We start from the raw sequence: 16,658 nt of genomic DNA on the forward strand, positions 1-16,658 counted from the left end.
TGGGTCAAACAGAGCTCAGGAGAGTCCCACGAGCACAGTCAGAGCCTGGGGACACCTTCACTGCCGAGCATCCCTGGGATCCGACACGGCCCCCTGCACCCTCATCAGCATCAGGATCGCAGCAGTGCTAACGAGTGCCACAGCTCCCGAGCCCCCGAGGCTTCAGACGTGTGCTGGCAAGCCGAACAGCAACGAGGAGCATCTTAACAATGAACTTGGAGAAGAATCTGCAGGGAATTAGTGTCAGGCATGTGTAAAGAGGGTTACTTTTCCCATCTCCAACACCTATAATTACATCTCAAAGGTGCTAATAAAATCCAGTGGTTATAGAGGATTTTTTTTTTCTCTCTGTGTCAAAGTTAAGCATGCTGCCGTGACGCCTAGGAAAAATCAACTTTCTTACACTTCAAATGGCCACGCAAGCAGCAAGAAGTGATGACGGTGTTCCCCGCTGGCTCAGAAGGGCTGAGGTGCGCTCCTGGCTCCCGGGGGCTGCCCCGGCGCTGCCGCCTCAGAGGTGCGGGGCGTAGAAAGGGCCGAGGTACGCGGGGCCCAGGAAGGGTGCGAAGGGGCCAGCGCCCAGCGGGAAGGGGGCGGCCGGCGGCACCAGCACGTTGGCGGCGGCGTAGGAAGGGAAAGTCTGGAAGGGCAGAGCGGCGGGGCCCGGCGGGCTGGGGCTGCCGCCGCTCGCCGCCGCCGCGGGGGATGCTGCGGGGGCCGCCCCGTCGGCGCCCGGGTGCTGCTTCTTCCACTTGGTGCGGCGGTTCTGGAACCAGATCTTCACCTGCGTCTCGGTGAGGCTGAGGGACAGCGCCAGGCTGAGGCGCTCGCAGACCGACAGGTACCGCGTGGCTCGGAACTTGTTCTCCAGGGCCACCAGCTGCTCGTAGGTGAAGGCGGTGCGCGCCCGCCGCGGCTTCCCGCAGCCCGGCTCCGGCCGCCGCCGCCGGGCGCTCCGCGGCGAGCCCGGCTCCTCCGGCCCGGGCGGGATCGCGGTCCCGGTCCCGTCCCCGCTCGGGTCCTCCTCGTCGCGCTCCTGCTCCGCGTCCTCGGCGCCGCTCTCCGCCGGGGCGTGCGCATCTAGGTGAGACCGCGGGGTTTATCAGGGGATAGCGCATCCTTCCTCTTGTTCCCCCTCCGAGCCCCGCGCTTCTGCTCCCACATCCCTCCCTCCCCTCGACATAAGGACAATCATTAAAAATAAAATAAAGGGCAGAAAAATTCCGCCCGTCGTGCGAGACACCCCCCCCGCCCCGCGCGTCCCCCGCTGTGCCACCGCATCCGCGGTGGGGAGGGGGGAGCCGTCGATATGGATTTCTTACCAATTAAAAAAGAAGTTATTAAAGTCCCCTTCTGAAGCGAAATAAATCCCCTCCCCCCCTCCCTATCCCTGCGCTAATGGAGTTTCAGATTTGCGAGGGCCAGATCGATAGATGTCATCTATTAAAGGTAAGTTTTAATCGAACAATATTAGGATCAGGCCGGGGGAAGGAGGTTTGAAGTGGGCACCTGCAAGCTGCGGGGAGGAGATAGGCGGGAGTCGGTAATAGGATATCGATCACCGGGAGCTAAGGCATCCTCCGGTGGGGACGGGCTGAGCAATTACTCAGCCGGCCGTCCCGCGGGCCGGGGCATCCGACCGCTGCCGCCCCGGGGAAAAGAGCGCCCGGGGGCTGGGGGAAAGAAACCCGTGCGGTGCCTCGGTAAGAGCCGCGGCCCGTCCGGCGCCGGGGTGGGGCGGCGGCGCGCCCTGATGTGCGCCCTCCTCCTCAGCATCCTCAGAGAATGCTCCGCACGCGCGGAGCCGGGCAGGGCACGCGGATATCGAGAACTTTCCCCTTTGCATCATCAAGACTTATAATCCGGTTCCAGCCCGCCTTTCCCTCGCTCCTGCGGGACCCCACGCGGGGAGCGCGTCCCGCCGGGCGCGGGGCCGGGGGTTCCCGTGTGCCGGCGGCTCCACCTGCGCGCCCCGCCAGCGCCGGCCGGAGAAACGCGAGCGCGTTCCTACCATGCGCCTCTAGTTTATTCCTCCCGCTGCCGGGAGCAGCAGCGTCCTTTCCTACTTCAACTCGTCCCAAACTTTTCTCCCGCTCGCCCGAGCGGGGGGCGCTGCCCCAGCTCCCCGAGGCCGGTTCGCGTCTTCTGCTGAATTTCTGGGGATCCAGGATGTCTAAGATGGAGAAGGAGATTTTATGATGGATGGGGGCCGCCTTGGCCCCGCGGTCCGGGCATTCCGGCATCCCACCCCACCCTCCGCGCTTCCCGGAGACCTGCTGGCTCCCAGCGCGGAGCCGGCGGAGCGCAGCGCCGGGCGCGGAGCCGGGCCGCTCCGGAGCCGCACGCTGGGCGCTGGCGGCGCGGAGTGAGCGGCGGGGAGGAGGGTCGGCCGGGGAGGCGGAGGGGCCGGCGGCGGGGTGGGGGCAGAGGAGGGGGCAGCGCAGCCATTGGCACGCCGCCCCCGCGCCCCCTCCCCGCCGCGCTGGCTCCGCGGGGGCGCAGCGGGCGCCTCCCTCCATCCCAGCCTCTCGGCGACGGGGCTTTCCCGTTACCCGCCCCGGGTTGGGCGGGGGGACGTGCAGAGGGGGCGGCCAGGAGCCCCTGGCACCGGAGCCGGGACCGCCGCCGGAGCAGGGATGCGGCTGCACCCGGCAGCCCGACGGCAGCCGGTGTCCCCCGGAGCCCGGAGAGCCACCGGCTGCACTGTCCCCTCGCCCTCCTCTGAGCCACCTGCAGCTGTCCCGATCCGTGCGGGTCCAGCGGGGTGAGCTTCGTGTTCAGAGGGACCCAGGGAGGAGGGGTGGCTCCTGCATCCCTCTCCTGCGCTGGGCGGGATCCAAGTTCCAAGCGCTCCCTGTGCCAGCAGCCACTGTTTGAGATGTGAAGCTACTGCCTGGTTCTCAGGGAGAAAGGAGCAGCTTTTCGTTTGGGAGCAGTTTGGGATCAGTGTAGATCAGGCTCTGGGCCACTCCTGCAACTCTCCCGTGGTGTTCAAACTGTTACCAGTTAGTAGGCAAGGAAACTGAGGCCTGCCTGTGCTGGAGGAGCTCCTGCTGAGTAATCCACTAACCAACCCTCCTTGTCTTGGGGGAAAACACTTTGTTGCCTGTTCACTAAAACTGGGACAAGGTAGGTGACAGCAGGCCAAGCCTCCCCACTCTGCACCAACCCTGTGACCACTTCTAGCCAGTCCTGCTTATTGAAAACGCATTTACAGTGTATTTCTGCACATCTGTATCTGTTCAGGGGGATGCTTTTCCCTCTCCTTGGCATTTCAGCGTTTGTTGGTGCCACAAATCATCAGGTAGATTGGGGAAAGGCACCCTTCAGCCGGGGAAAGCTGCCCTCAATAGGAATCTACTGCTCCACCTGCTTCTATTCCAATGGAGAGATGCAGAGCACAGTCCTCCTCCTCCTCCTCCTCTTCATAGCTGTCTCAGCCTCAGCAGAATTTGGCTCACAAATAATTCTTGGCAAACGTTTAAGATAAGGGGAGAGGAGGAAGATGAGATGATGATGTGCAAGGGTGATGTGATTAAAAGTAACTGCTAATTATCCAAGAGCCCATTTGGCACTGGCCTCTGGGGTAGAATACCACAAGAATGTAGAAAAGAAGGGAGCTCAGACCTGAGGAATTCACACCCACAAGCTACAGGTGGCTAAGGCTTAGTTTTGGGGATGTGGGAGGTGGTGAACCAGGAAAAAAAATCTGATATATTTGAGACTACAAATACTTCTGTTTGAGTTGTAGGGTTAGCAGGAGCTGAGAATATAAATTGCAGCGCTGAAATTAATCTGTGAACTACAAGACATTTTCAAATCTCACCAGTTTCACATGTATATACGCAACAACCTACAAACATGCATGCATGTGGAACGACACATACTCATGGATTAGTTCCAACGCTCTGAAGTTGGTCTGTTTCCCAGCTCAGGCATTAAAATTCAGCCCAAGTGCTGTCTTTAAATTGCTTTGATGCTAGGTGGGTTTCAACCCTGACCTGTCCTGACGGCAAGTGATGGCTGTAACAAGCTGTGGATCAATATTCATAGCGGGTGTCCTGGACTGATAACACTATCCAAGACAATGTTCGCTATCGCGGCAGACAGCTGAGATATTGTGCCATTAGTAATGTTGTTTTAAATAACCTGATCCTTTTCTGAGTCTATTTAATGAATTTCACAGTTTAGATATTATCTTTAGGGAGAAGCCAGAAGCTATTCCAGAAGCGGCGATGCAAATCAATGCTGCCAAGACTCCTCAGCTTTCCTTAAAACAAAATGGACTATAATTCCACCGCAGCTCCTTATACATTCTGGGAATCGTGCCATGCTATTGATGGCATTAGCGACGAGAAGATATTTGGGAGAAAACAATACTATCCGTAAAGCTGGAACACAGCTGATAACATCTTATCTGCGATTGTAAAATTCTTTGCAGGATGAGCCAGTGGGCTTTTTTCCCTTGGTTGTCACATGAATCACAGAACGGTTTGGATGGGAAGGGGCTTTAAAAATTTCACTCCGCTGCCGTGGGTGGGGATGCCACGCACTTAGGGCAGGTTGCTCCACACGCAGCTCGGCCTTGGCCGCTGCCAGGGCAGCTCCAGCGCGATGTGCCCGTGCCGCGGGGCGGGCACGGGGCGGAGCGGCGCCGGGACTGCATTTCCCGGGAGCACCGGGACTGCATTTCCCGGGAGCAGCACCGGGACTGCATTTCCCGGGGACACCGGGACTGCATTTCCCCGGAGCGGGGCCGGGACTGCAATTCCCGGGAGCACCGGGACTGCATTTCCCGGGGGCACCGGGACTGCATTTCCCGGGAGCGGGGCCAGGACTGCATTTCCCGGGAGCACCGGGACTGCATTTCCCCGGGGCACCGGGACTGCATTTCCCGGGAGCGGCGCCGGGACTGCATTTCCCCGGGGCACCGGGACTGCATTTCCCGGGAGCGGCACCGGGACTGCATTTCCCCGGGGCACCGGGACTGCATTTCCCGGGGGCACCGGGACTGCATTTCCCGGGGGCACCGGGACTGCATTTCCCCGGGCCCCGGGACTGCATTTCCCGGGAGCGGCACCGGGACTGCATTTCCCGGGAGCACCGGGACTGCATTTCCCGGGAGCGGCACCGGGACTGCATTTCCCGGGAGCACCGGGACTGCAATTCCCGGGAGCGGCACCGGGACTGCATTTCCCGGGGCCCCGGGACTGCATTTCCCGGCACGCCGGGCGCGGGGCGGGGCGGCGATGGCGGAGCGGGGCCGCGGCTGGGCCCGGGCCGTGCGGGGGCTGCTGCTCGATGTCAGCGGGGTCCTCTACGACAGCGGCGCCGGCGGCGGCGTCCCCATCGCCGGCTCGGCCGAGGCCGTGCGCAGGTGGGTGGGTGGGCAGAGGTGGCTCCGGTCGCCGCCCCGAGCGCTCGGTCAGTCCCGCTCACGGGACACGGGAGCTTTTGGGGGTTTTTATAGGGAGCGGAGCCCGCAGAGCTGATGGACGGAAGGGTCCGGGGAGATGCGGCGTGGTTCTGTGTTTGCTGGTGTCACTGCACGTGTGTGGGAAATCTGGCATTACCCCCTCGGCAATCATTTTTTAGCTATTACCCACACTGGTGTTTCTGTAAATTGATTAACTCTGCTGTCAAATTAGCTGGAACTTCTTGCAGGGCATTTGTAACCCTGCAGTGGAGAGTTTCTGTGCTGGGTTAATGATTGCGCAGCTTGGAAGTGACTCAAAAGCAAAGTGTGGTCTTGGTGAGTTATTCCCGGTGCCCACAGGTAGGGAATTCCTTCCCTTTTACCTGGGTGATGCTGTCCAGGTAACACGAGCTAAGTAACACTAACTTAACTAACTTGAATAAGTTAGGTTGACTTGCCAGTGTGTCTATATTGGCCCTTCTTGAGCAGAGGAGCAGGATGGGGCCAGGGGAAAGCAGTGGCCACAGGGACAACTTTGTTCAAAGACAAATATTGATTGTGTGGTGGTGAATTTCCAGAAGAGCCTTTTGGCTCTCTGTATGTTTCGTTCGCCCACTGTGGGAAATCCAGATCTATTTTACCTGGCAAGTGCTGGATGGGGCTTGGAGCAACCTGGGATAGTGGAATGTGTCCTTTTCCATTTCAGATCGGAGCTTTAATATTCCTTCCAGCCAAAACCATTGTGTGATTCCGTGCTGCTGCATGTACCCCATTTGCAATGTTTTAAATGTCTAAATTCTGAACCCCTGTGAAACACTGACAGCTCTGCTTGGTGAGCACCTCTGCAGCTTCTGTTCTCTGGGGCCACTCAGCACACACACACTTGGGACGAGTGCATTATTGAGCAGGAAAATATGCAGGAAGAAATATTGAGTTCAAGATAATTAATCATATGAGGTTAGTTAAATATGTGCCTAAATGTTGATGGAACCACCATGGAAAGGCGGGACTGGAGAAAATCCAAATGAAGTGATAATAACAGAACTCTTTGCTGCTTGCTTTTTCCCCCCCATAATTATGTCTTTGTTCATATTTCTTGAAACACACGTAGCATGCACAGAAGATGTTGTCAGATGGATCAGAGTTCCCAGTGCTGTCAGAGAGGAATATTTGAAGTAAGTTTAAGCCTTATTGAGGCTCTTGGCCGGTTTTTGTTGCTCACCTGGCAAGGAGAAGCTGCAGGTGCCAGGACTGCCAAGGGGAGAGCAGCATTCTCAGGGAGTTCAGTGAAACTAGGCAGAGGGAGAAGTTGCTTTTATTGAAATCCTGTGGCCTGTGATTCTCTCAGGAGATTGTGCATGTGCACAGCACAGCCTGGGACAGTCCAGATCATAGCCAAGGCCTCCAGGCATGGTCAAACCAAGGATAAATAACAACAACTGCACAATTACTGTCAGAGATCAGATCCTTCCTTTAGAAACCAGAACATATTCAATAATACCTGTGGTTCACCAGGTGCTTTTGATGTTATTTTTTTGCTTTTAAATTTTAAACTACATCTTTTGTCAGGTTGCAGGCTGTTGTTAAATAACCTTTGTCTCTGCATTTGCTGAAACCTCCTGCATGAAGGCAACTTAAACTGCAGTTTAACTTATAGTAATGTCAGAAATATGCTGATAGAACAACAGCAAAACTCTGGCCTTGGGCTAAATGTAGGAAAATTTTCACTGGAAGTTTGTGTAAGCTGTTTTTGCCTGTCCAGGAAGCCCTTGGCAGTGAATCTGATCTGTCTGCCTGTCTGGAAGGGCTGTGGTGGTCTTTGAGGAGGGTTTGGAGATGCAATCCAGCAAAAGGCTCTGGAATGCTGTGCAGGGAAAGCTGATCTCATCTGGGCAGGATTTGGTGAGCAGTGGAGAAACTGTGGATGTAGATGAAACAGTAGAAGGGAAAAAATGCCCCACCAAACCACTTTTTTCAGGTCATTCAATATAAGTGGTGAAGAATAATAATTTTCCTTGGGTAAAGTCAAGTAGCCTTATTTATCTGCCTATTAGGTTAGTAATTGTTCTGGCTCACACCATTTAAACTCTTTATTGACTCATTATCCTATTGCCAGTTGCTCATTAATATTTGTGCCTGTGTCACAGTACAGCTGGGTGGTTTCAAGCAGATGGATCAAAGCTAAAAGGAGCTCTTTTTTAATTAATTCTTCTTTTTTTTTTTTTAATCAATTAAAGAGCCATAATTGCAGATAGCAGGGAACCTTATAACTAATTCAAATTGCTGTGGTCCTCTGCTAAAGGAGCTGTCTAACATCTTTTAGTGCATATATATGTCCAACAGAAACCTTAAATCCCATTTTGATAACTCAGAGTAGAGATAAGGACTCTTACAACAGGACAGCTGACCTGTTCTTTTCAGACTGTCTTGCTACATCACCTCCCCATTACAGCAATTAACTTAGTGTAACAACATACAGTACACTCCAATAAAAATGATAAGTAAACATACTAATATGTCATTGGTCTCATGTGACTGAAGCTGTCTTGACCTCCTAAAACTACATTTGCTGCATTATTTCTCTTGTTTTCAGCTGAATTCTGCTGTGCAGTTGTGTGAGTTAGTGTTTGTGAAAGCATCAGCCTAATTTCTGCCAGCAGAATTTGGCCTGGTTTCTATTTGTGATGGCTGCTTCCCTCTTGTTTGTTTGTTTTTAGCCAGCACTACAGTCAGATGGAGCAGAAACATGGCCAGAGAAGCTGATGGACACTGGAACACCCTGAGCAAGGTGGCATTCACTGCTGTAGAGACCCTCCTGAGCAAGGCATCAATAATTGGTGTAAGCTGTGGTGAAACACTGAGTGTAGCAGCTGGGAATGCTTTGTTGAATGCTGATGTACCTGCAGCCCTGATAAATCTTACCTGTGAAATACTGAAGGATTCAGTGTACCCTGAGAGGGGTTGGTGGGTAGGAGGCTGAGAAGGTGAACCACAGGAGTGTTTGTTGAGCAGAGTTTGTGTCCTGTGCTCAAGGGATAAAGTGAATCTGGATCCCTGTTACTCATCCAGACTGTGGCAGCCAGGCACTCCTGTGCCAAAGGGTATTGGCACTCCTGGAGCCAGGAATGTCTCTAAATTCTCCAGGGGCTGTTGTTATCTTTAGGTGGGGATATTACAGCAGTGGATGGCTAAAAAAGCCAAAAGTGGCTCGATCAGATAATTTATCGCTTTAAAACTTTTAAGACATAATGTTTCTTGATTGTTTAACTTACTGTGGCATAACTTTGTTGCTTTGAAAAAGTTACATCAACCCCACCCATGTCTTTCCAGCGTGTGCAGTTCGCTGGCAGATGCTTTGGAGCAGATCAGAAGGCCCAGGGATGAGATCAGAAGGGCCATCGGTGACTTAAAGGCTTCTCCTGGAGCCAGCCCTAACAGAGCCTTAGTGCCGTGCTGTTATTGTCTTAATCGATTTACACAGCATTGACACGAGGTGAGCTAGCTGCTTTTTATCTTACAAATAGCAGGGAGCTGCTCCCTTACAAGACAGAAGGTGGTTAAACACCCATAAAAGATGCTCAGCCTGTGCTCTGGCATTTGCATTTACAGCTCTGTGCTGATAGTGTGGCCATTAGCATATCCATATGAAAAGCACACAGTAGCTGGAGGTTTACAACATCCTGTTGTTGGGCTGGGATAGTGCATCTGTTAGCACAGCTTTCTACAGAGCCCTTGAAAAGGGCAGCGGAAATCTGGGGAGCAGCTGGACAGTCCTGTTAAATAAAATACCTGGAGAGTCTAACAAGAAGAAGATTGTGAGGAGAACAAGGGAACTAGGACTGTAAAACAATTCAGGGTGTGGGGGTTTAGAGGAGTTGGGAGCTCTCAAAGAGCCTTTTGGAACTGTGCGTGCCACGAGGAGGAGATCTTTGTTGTCACAGCAGATAATGTGGCTTTAGCACAGGCTGTGCAGATGTTCAGAGTTCCAAGGTTTGCTGTGCCTTTGGGACATTTGATAGAAAAGGAGTTGTTCCTTCTAGAAAGAGACCTTCAAGTAAAGTATACAGACTCTTATGTAAATATCTGTTAATTTGTTTTTGTACTTGACTCTCTTTGCACTTTCTACCCAAAGAAACCCGGTGACCCAGGTGTCACTGCCCTCCTGAAGCAGCAGACACACAAAAAATGAAGTATTCTGTAGCTGTTCCTGGCAGAACCAGAAGGGGATCTAGGAATTGATCCTCAGCTGCACTCCAGTCTGTAACATCAGCTGTGGTCTCAGTTTTCTGAGAGCAGTGGGTGTTCCTAAACCATATTTGCTTTCCTAATCAGCAGTGTTCATTATTTCTTTAAAAATATTTGCATCCCTGAAGTTGTGGGTGCTCACCTGCTGTCTGCACAAATTGCATGAGTAAGTGCTTGCATTTTTAGATTTCACACATCCTTAACCTTTAGGGTCTCAGAAATAGAATTCCTTCTTTACAAACAGGTGCTCTTTCTGTGCAACCCTGTCAAAGATAACTCAGTTTTGAATGAGTTTTTAATGGAGCAATTAGCAGCCTCATAGAATCATGGAATAGTTTGGGTTGGAAGCAACCTTTAAGATCATGTATGTACCCCCCTTTTCTGCACAGAATAAAAGCTATTGGAGTATCATTCACTATGTTGTCCATAAAAATATTTTGCTTAATGCAAATAAATATATCCCAGACCTGTTCATGCTAACTGAATCCCTAAAGATCTGTTTTTGGCAGCTCCCAAAGTGGAGATTTACCAGCTATTTAAGGTCTGCCAGAGTTTACTTATTGAACCACTTGCAGTGTGGTTAAAGTCTTTTAGGTGTAATACATTAAACTGATTTGGTAGTCTGCACCTTAAATGCATCTTGTTACTGAACTTAATGGACCAGAGAGGTTTTTCTTGTATTCTGCTTTGTGCTTCCTTTTTGCAGATTCCCTTCAGAAACACATGTTATTTTTATTAAATACTCAATTCTAGATTTTGCTGTTGTGGCGTATTGCTGCCTACAAATTTGTTGTCTTCCCTGCTGTTCAGGGAGATGCATTATGATTTATGGTGTTGGATAATTTGTGCAGTAATTCTGGTATCCAGCTCTATTCAATGGTCTCTGTAGAGAATTCAGGATAAGATGGACTTTGTGTTTGTTTTAATGTTAAAACTTCCAGGATTTCCAGTTAAAACTTCCAGGATTTCTTTCTACCTCTGAAAAATTCTGTTATTAAAACACCTAAATAAAGGCATTGGTGGCTGTTTAAAGTTTGCTTTGAGCTACAATTTAGTGATTTTTTTTTTCAGTTTTTACTGTCAAACACTGTTGCAAAGTGGTGTTTCCAGACTCTTTACTCTTATAACTGTACCTTTCCTTTTATCACCCTTGCCCACCCTTAAGTAACATTGGCCTCTTCTTGTGGCTCCTTCATGTGTGTCTATTAATCTGCTTTTATTCATGTGCAAAGGTAATGCCCTCCTATTTTTTAATCCCTTTTGCAATCCCTCCTTTGGATTGCCTCCAAATTATCCCTTTCTATATTTAAAGAGAGGTGAGCCATATGGGACTGGAGAGGAAATTGTGCTGGGGAGGTGGCAGATGTAGAGATGAGTTTCAGGAATGCAGGAGGGACTGGGGCCAAAAAGTGCCGTGTGTAAGGATTTGTCAGGGCTACGTGGAGCAGAAAGTTGGATCCCCAGAGAATCAGGGCTTTAATGAGCCTGCCTGCACTCAGGAACCCTGACAAGACATCAGTGAAGGGAAACACCAGGAGGTCAGGGGGCAAAAGTGGCGTCAGAGATGTGACAGCAAGATTGAAGCAGTTTGGATGTGCTGTGATGGCAGAAATCAGAGGAACTGAAAGTTTTGGGCATTGGGAGAGAGAAGGAAAATCCTGGAGTTTAATCCTCTGATTCCATTGCACCTACCAGGTTAAAAAACACCAGAGAATCCAGTGTTTGCATGGAATTAGGAGAAGCTTGTACCATGTAAGGATGGGCAAAGGCACTTAACAGCCTCCTTCAGGCTTCTGAAATAATGACTTTGCCTGTTGTTATTGCAGAAGCTGAAATAGCCACTGGAATGGCAGGAATAGAGATTTTCAGAGAAAATGCAGCACATTTTTGCCAAAAAGACACTTTTTAAGCAGAGCAAATGTGCTTTCCTCCCACCAGGCATTTCCACAGCTGGACCCCAGAAGGTGTTATTGCTCTGAGCCAGTGCTGAGCCAGAAAATCCTTTTTGGATCCTCAGGTGTGTGTGGTGCTCCCAGGGAGGCTCTCCTGGGAAAAAACTTCAAGATCAGGAGAGGTTTTACCTGGAGTATTAGTAACCTGGCCCTTGCAGAGGCCACTAACATTAGCCCTGCCCAGGTGGGAGGATGGTGTTGCTGCACAAGTCCTGCTTTTACTTTTTGGTTTGGTTGCAGGTGCTGTTGGTTCCCTGTGTTTCAGACAAGGTATCAAAGAGGTTTACAATGAAGCACACTCGTATTTGTCCACTGATGCAAAAGAGTCAAATAGCAAAAGTGCATGCTTCCTTTTAAATTAAAAACCCCAAGGCACTCTGAAAGACCAAAAGCAGGATAAAAAGCCAGTTCTGGAAATCTCATGTAGCAGATTTCCAAACCCCTTTGAAGTTGTTTTGGACAGTCTCCAAGCTCAGGTTTGTTGCCTGTTCCAAGGTTTTGCTTTCTGCCCCACTGCCCATCTGCACAGGACCTCTGGCTGTGGGCTGGACTTTCCCCCTATTCCCATCTTAGGAAAAACCTTCACTGCAGAAGACAGTGGGAAAAAATGGGAAATCTGAAGTTTAGCCTTATACCTTTTCCTTAGCTGCTTCAGCCCCGTGCAGGATAATGTGAATTTAAGTTTGATGATTCCCAGTCCGGGTTCTAAGACCATTGCTTTTCCTATGGGTGTCACAACCTTTACATCATCTGAAAGAACAGGTTTTGTGTTTTATGTGCCCAAAGGCTGCCCATAAAGGTTGGCAAGGGCAGTTGGCTAAGTCTGCACAAGGTCAGTGAGGATGTCCAATAATTGTCCTAACACTTTACCTGTTATGGAGCAATAATGAGAGGTTTTTTTCATTATTTTCGGGTGAGTGAGCCTGGCAGATGCTGACAGGCAGCAGATGTGTAAAGTTCGAGGTGATTTGTAAGGGACTGGCTCATCTGACGCATGGTAATTGCATTGTGGGACATTGTCACTCAGCCCCGTGTCCTGCTCCAGCAGAACGAGGTAAAGGTCAGTTCAAAGAGCTGCTGAGGCACCAGGGGCAGCTCAGGGCTGAAATTAAACCCCTCACATCCACTTCTCCCCTGGGCAGGTGCTCACAGCATGCCCAGGGCCAGGTGGGTGCTCCAGGTGTAGATTTGGGGATCGTTTGGGTGACCAGGTGGTTGTTTGGATCTGGAGTGGGCTTAAATCCCTCCTCTGGTAAGGCAGGTGTGGTAGCTCAGTGCTCACCTCTTCACTTTTAATTTGGGGCTAGGAATTTCTTTTTTGTCACTTTTTCCTTCAGTGCCTGTGTGCTGTGGCAGCTCCCTGGCAGAGCAGGCCCTGGTGGCAGAGTGACACATGGCTGGAGGGGACAGTGGCCTCTCCATCTGCTCCCTGCTGCCAACTCTGTTCTGCCATCCCCTCCAAGAAGGGCTCTGACAAGTTTCTTTTGCCACTTCAGCTGAATTTGGCGTTTGTCACACCCTGGAGGGTCAGAAGCTGCTCTGCCTCGCTCAGGTGAAGCTCCCCTGTTCCTGCTCTCAGGGTATAAGCAGTGATGTTGGAAATTGAGTGGATTTGGTGGAAAAAGAGGATTTGTCTGATGCTGAGCCTGCTGATGGCCTCAAACTGAGGGAAGGCAGCCTTAGGATGTCCCAGGTACGTGGGCCGTGCTGGTCCCTGCAGCATGGGGAGCAGTGCTGCCTGTCCACGTGCTCTCATCAGCATCAATTTTCCTGGTGTTTGAGTGGGATCTTTATCACAGCCATGATGTGTGGAGGGCAGCTGAAGGCCTGATTGACTGGGTTTCCTGGGTGTGCCTGTGCTTCTGTAATGGACCTGCTGATAAATCTGTAATACGCCAGGGATCTCGATAAAACCTGTGTCTTGTATTTCATCTCCTGCTGCCTCATTCTTCTGCTCTTGCAGGTACCTAATCCCATGCTCCTTATCTCATAGGACATCACATCACAAATCTTGTTCTTTATTCTTCTCTTGACATCTCCACACCTGCCAGCAGTGGGAATTGCAGTGCTTTGCCTTGCTTTGCTGGAAGTGTGAGCAGTGGGTCAGTTCAGAGGCTGGAGGTTTCTCTTGAAGCTTTGCAGCCCTGCAGACTCACTGAGCAAAGCATCCCACTTGTGGGACACAGACCTTCAAGCCGCTTCTTTTAGTCTCTCCACGTGCAAAACCTGCCAGGCCAGGGATACTGAACGAGAGTTTTGCTGTAAATGTGATTAGAGGCAGGTTTTCCCCCATGTAGGTAAAAGCTCTCCCTAATTATTTAAGCTCTGAGTTAACAGTTGTTTGTTGGCCTGCAGTCTCTGCTCACATCCCTGTGCTGAGCATCCAGGGGTGGATTCATCCCAGTGTGTGAGATACTGAATGTACAGGTGAGCGTGGCTGTTCTGTGCAGGATTTGGCAGAGTTTACAGGGCTCTTTTCAGAGATGCTAATTGGGAAGGAAAAGGTGACTTTTCATTGGAAAGGTATTTTTGTAGCAACAAGTCTTCTCTAGAGTTTTGTGGATTTTTATTTCATTCAGTGTTCCAGGATATTTTTAAAAGTCCTTTTCATATGGCACCAGAGGACTCACAATTTTTTGTCCAGCCTGGCCTCTTTGTAGACCTGATCCTGAGCATTTCCTGAGCTCATTTGTTGGGGTGGTACTTGCTGGTGGCCACAAAGGCATGAACTAGTCTGGGATGTGTCCAGTCTCCTGCTTTGCTCCTTCCTTTCAGAAGTGTCACTCTGGTTTCCATCCAAAATGCTGAGAAAGAAGTAAAATTTGTAGAACAGGAAAACTGAATCTGTGCTTTCACCAAGCTGACCTGTGAGGGTGCTGCTTTGTCTGTGCAGGTCTGTGGTTGGTGTTGTCCCTGGATTCATTATGTTGACCTTTAGGAAGAGAAAAAGCAGATTCTAATTCAGCAAATGTCTGCTTCTAGGCAGTTGTGATTAATGGGATTTTTTTTTTTTTCATCTAAGAGTGTGCAGGGGGACTTTGCACTTAGAATAATTTTTTTTTACCCATGGCACACTCTATTAAAGTTTGTTGTGTATCCAAATTACACTGCTTTGCTTTTTAACTCCAGCTGAAGCCGTGTCTCAAATAACAGATGTGGAATATTGTCATCCCACTGTCACACCGATTGCTCATTGTTCTGAGAAGGTCACATCATAATTCATTAACAATAATTATTCCCTGGGTACACCCTGCACTTCTTCACTCAATTGCTCCATTAACTTGAGAGTGAATCTCACATTCAGTGCTCCAATCAATGAAGATATATTTATAATGTACAAGTGGGTGATATTAGTTACAATATATTAACTGCCTAATTTAAAAGAGAAAAGCTATCTTTATGAAGGGCAATTAACCACTAAGTGTAATTGATAATTCACATATCTATGATTAGGAAAGACAAATAATAAGAAAGAAATTGATCACCAGCATTATTAAAGAAGACACTGGTGTGCAGTTTTGATGAGCAGAAGGTGCTCTCTGGGTCAGGACCAGATTTCCAAGAATCCTTTGATGGAGAGTTCATCCTCAGATCTGTTGTCTCGAGGTGGCTTTGGTGTTTGCACCAACCAAGTGAGATCATCTTCCCTACAAAATGGACCCAGCATGTTTTGTTGTCTTGAGAATCAGTGCAGGGACTTCCTTAATAGGAAAGTCCTTTTCCATTTTAATGCAAAGAAGAGTCATAATATTTTATAAAAATTGATAAAACTGGTTCCAGATTTACCTAAGTATCTGAATCTACATGTGCTCAGGTCCTCAAAGATGATTTTGCACAAATTCACATGAAAACTGACAAAAAGTGGGCATTAGAGGAGCTGAGCGAAAGTCCCTCAGGCAAATGTTTATTTTTTATTAATTGTGGTACATTTTCAGTGCTTCTGATTTTCTGTGGCCACTTTGAAGTACATTGGGTCTCCAAACAGCTGACAGCTCATCCTTGGGGAAGAGGCTTTTTGGGGACATCCACAGCAGGTCACCAGCTTGGGAAACAGCTGCTCAGAGGCAGAGGGTTTGCAGGGGATTCACAGAGTGGTTTGGGCTGGAGGGGATCTAAAAGACCCCATTCCACCCCCTGCCATGGCAGGGACACCTTCCACTACCCCAGGTTGCTCCAAGCCTGGCCCAACCTGGCCTTGGATGCTTCAGGAATGAGGCAACAACGCAACTTTTGCAGAGTACCAGTCCACAGGAGCCATGTCCTTGGCTCTGGACACTCGTGGCCATGTTTTCTTCCCCTGAGAAGACTATTACCTGTAAATATTTATTAATGAATCAGTTCAAGTGCCATATTTTTTGGGATTATCCACCAAGTAACAGCACAGGTGTTTTATGAGAGATTTAATGATAAATTTGACTGGATCCACCCCAGTGTTGATAAAACATCATTGAACTAACTGGCAGCTGCAGTGCCCAGAGTCAGGATTTCAGGTGCATCCAGTCACAGCAAAGGATCCTGCTCCTGGTTCGGAATATCATCTTCACCTTTTCAGCAGAATTCACAGAATCACCAGGCTGGAAGAGACCTTCAAGATCATCAAGTCCAACCCGCCCCAACACCTCATGGTGTTGCCTCATCCAATCTTTTATCAAACACACCCAGGGGTGGTGACTCCACCACCTCCCTGGGCAGCCCATTCCAGAATTTTATCACCCTTTCCACGTAAAACTTTTTCCTGATATCCAACCCCTTGCCACGGCTCGAGTCTTGACGCGAGTCTCATTTCCTTCATCCGCTTATCTCCTCCACAGGATCAAAGCCTCTGGGCTGAAGCTGCAGCTCTGCACCAACGAGACGCAGGCGACGCGGGAGGATTTTGCGCGGAAGCTGTGGGCCATGGGCTTCGAGGTCTCGGCGGCCCAAGTGACGGCGCCGGCGCCGGCCGCCTGCCGCCTCCTGCGGGAGCGCGGCCTGAGGCCGCACCTGCTGGTGCACGATGGTGGGACAGCGCTGCGGGCACAGGGAGAGGGGGAAATGCTGTTTTA

The 16,658-nt window shown here is 50.3% G+C and overlaps 3 protein-coding genes across 4 annotated transcripts in view; 1 reads left to right on the forward strand and 2 right to left on the reverse strand.

The window, feature by feature from the left end:
* Positions 1-367: 367 nt before the first annotated feature.
* NKX1-2 (NK1 homeobox 2) lies at positions 368-2,669 on the reverse strand. Its single transcript, XM_085582939.1, has 2 exons — positions 2,012-2,669; positions 368-1,080 (listed from the first exon to the last, which is right to left on the reverse strand). Exons 1-2 carry the CDS (start codon positions 2,517-2,519, stop codon positions 512-514), a joined length of 1,077 nt encoding a protein of 358 aa, XP_085439065.1. The 5' UTR covers positions 2,520-2,669; the 3' UTR covers positions 368-511.
* A 2,571-nt stretch (positions 2,670-5,240) lies between these two features.
* LHPP (phospholysine phosphohistidine inorganic pyrophosphate phosphatase) overlaps positions 5,241-16,658 on the forward strand; it is a 72,893-nt gene continuing 61,475 nt past the window's right edge. For both annotated transcript variants that reach the window (XR_014956196.1, XM_021526364.2), the window contains exons 1-2: positions 5,241-5,377; positions 16,425-16,612. Coding sequence is in view for 1 of the 2 variants with exons in the window: in XM_021526364.2 (XP_021382039.1) it covers positions 5,250-5,377; positions 16,425-16,612 (316 nt within the window). In the remaining variant the exon portion in view is untranslated. The remainder of the gene's footprint in view (positions 5,378-16,424; positions 16,613-16,658) is intronic.
* FAM53B (family with sequence similarity 53 member B) overlaps positions 7,599-16,658 on the reverse strand; it is a 118,579-nt gene continuing 109,519 nt past the window's right edge. The window contains exon 5 of the mRNA XM_085582946.1: positions 7,599-14,545. The gene's annotated coding sequence lies outside the window, so the exon portion shown is untranslated. The remainder of the gene's footprint in view (positions 14,546-16,658) is intronic.

The sequence above is a fragment of the Lonchura striata genome, chromosome 6 (assembly GCF_050655825.1).
Source record: "Lonchura striata isolate lonStrDom1 chromosome 6, ASM5065582v1, whole genome shotgun sequence".
In the NCBI taxonomy this organism is placed as follows: Eukaryota; Metazoa; Chordata; class Aves; order Passeriformes; family Estrildidae; genus Lonchura; species Lonchura striata.

What these genes read in the sequence shown, in the direction of transcription:
- NKX1-2 (XM_085582939.1), bottom strand. Translation starts at nt 2,519, where the DNA reads ATGGAGGGAGGCGCCCGCTGCGCCCCCGCGGAGCCAGCGCGGCGGGGA. An exon ending in GAATAAACTAGAGGCGCATG is followed by an intron (nt 1,081 to 2,011) that starts GTAGGAACGCGC and finishes GGTCTCACCTAG; the next exon opens with ATGCGCACGCCCCGGCGGAG.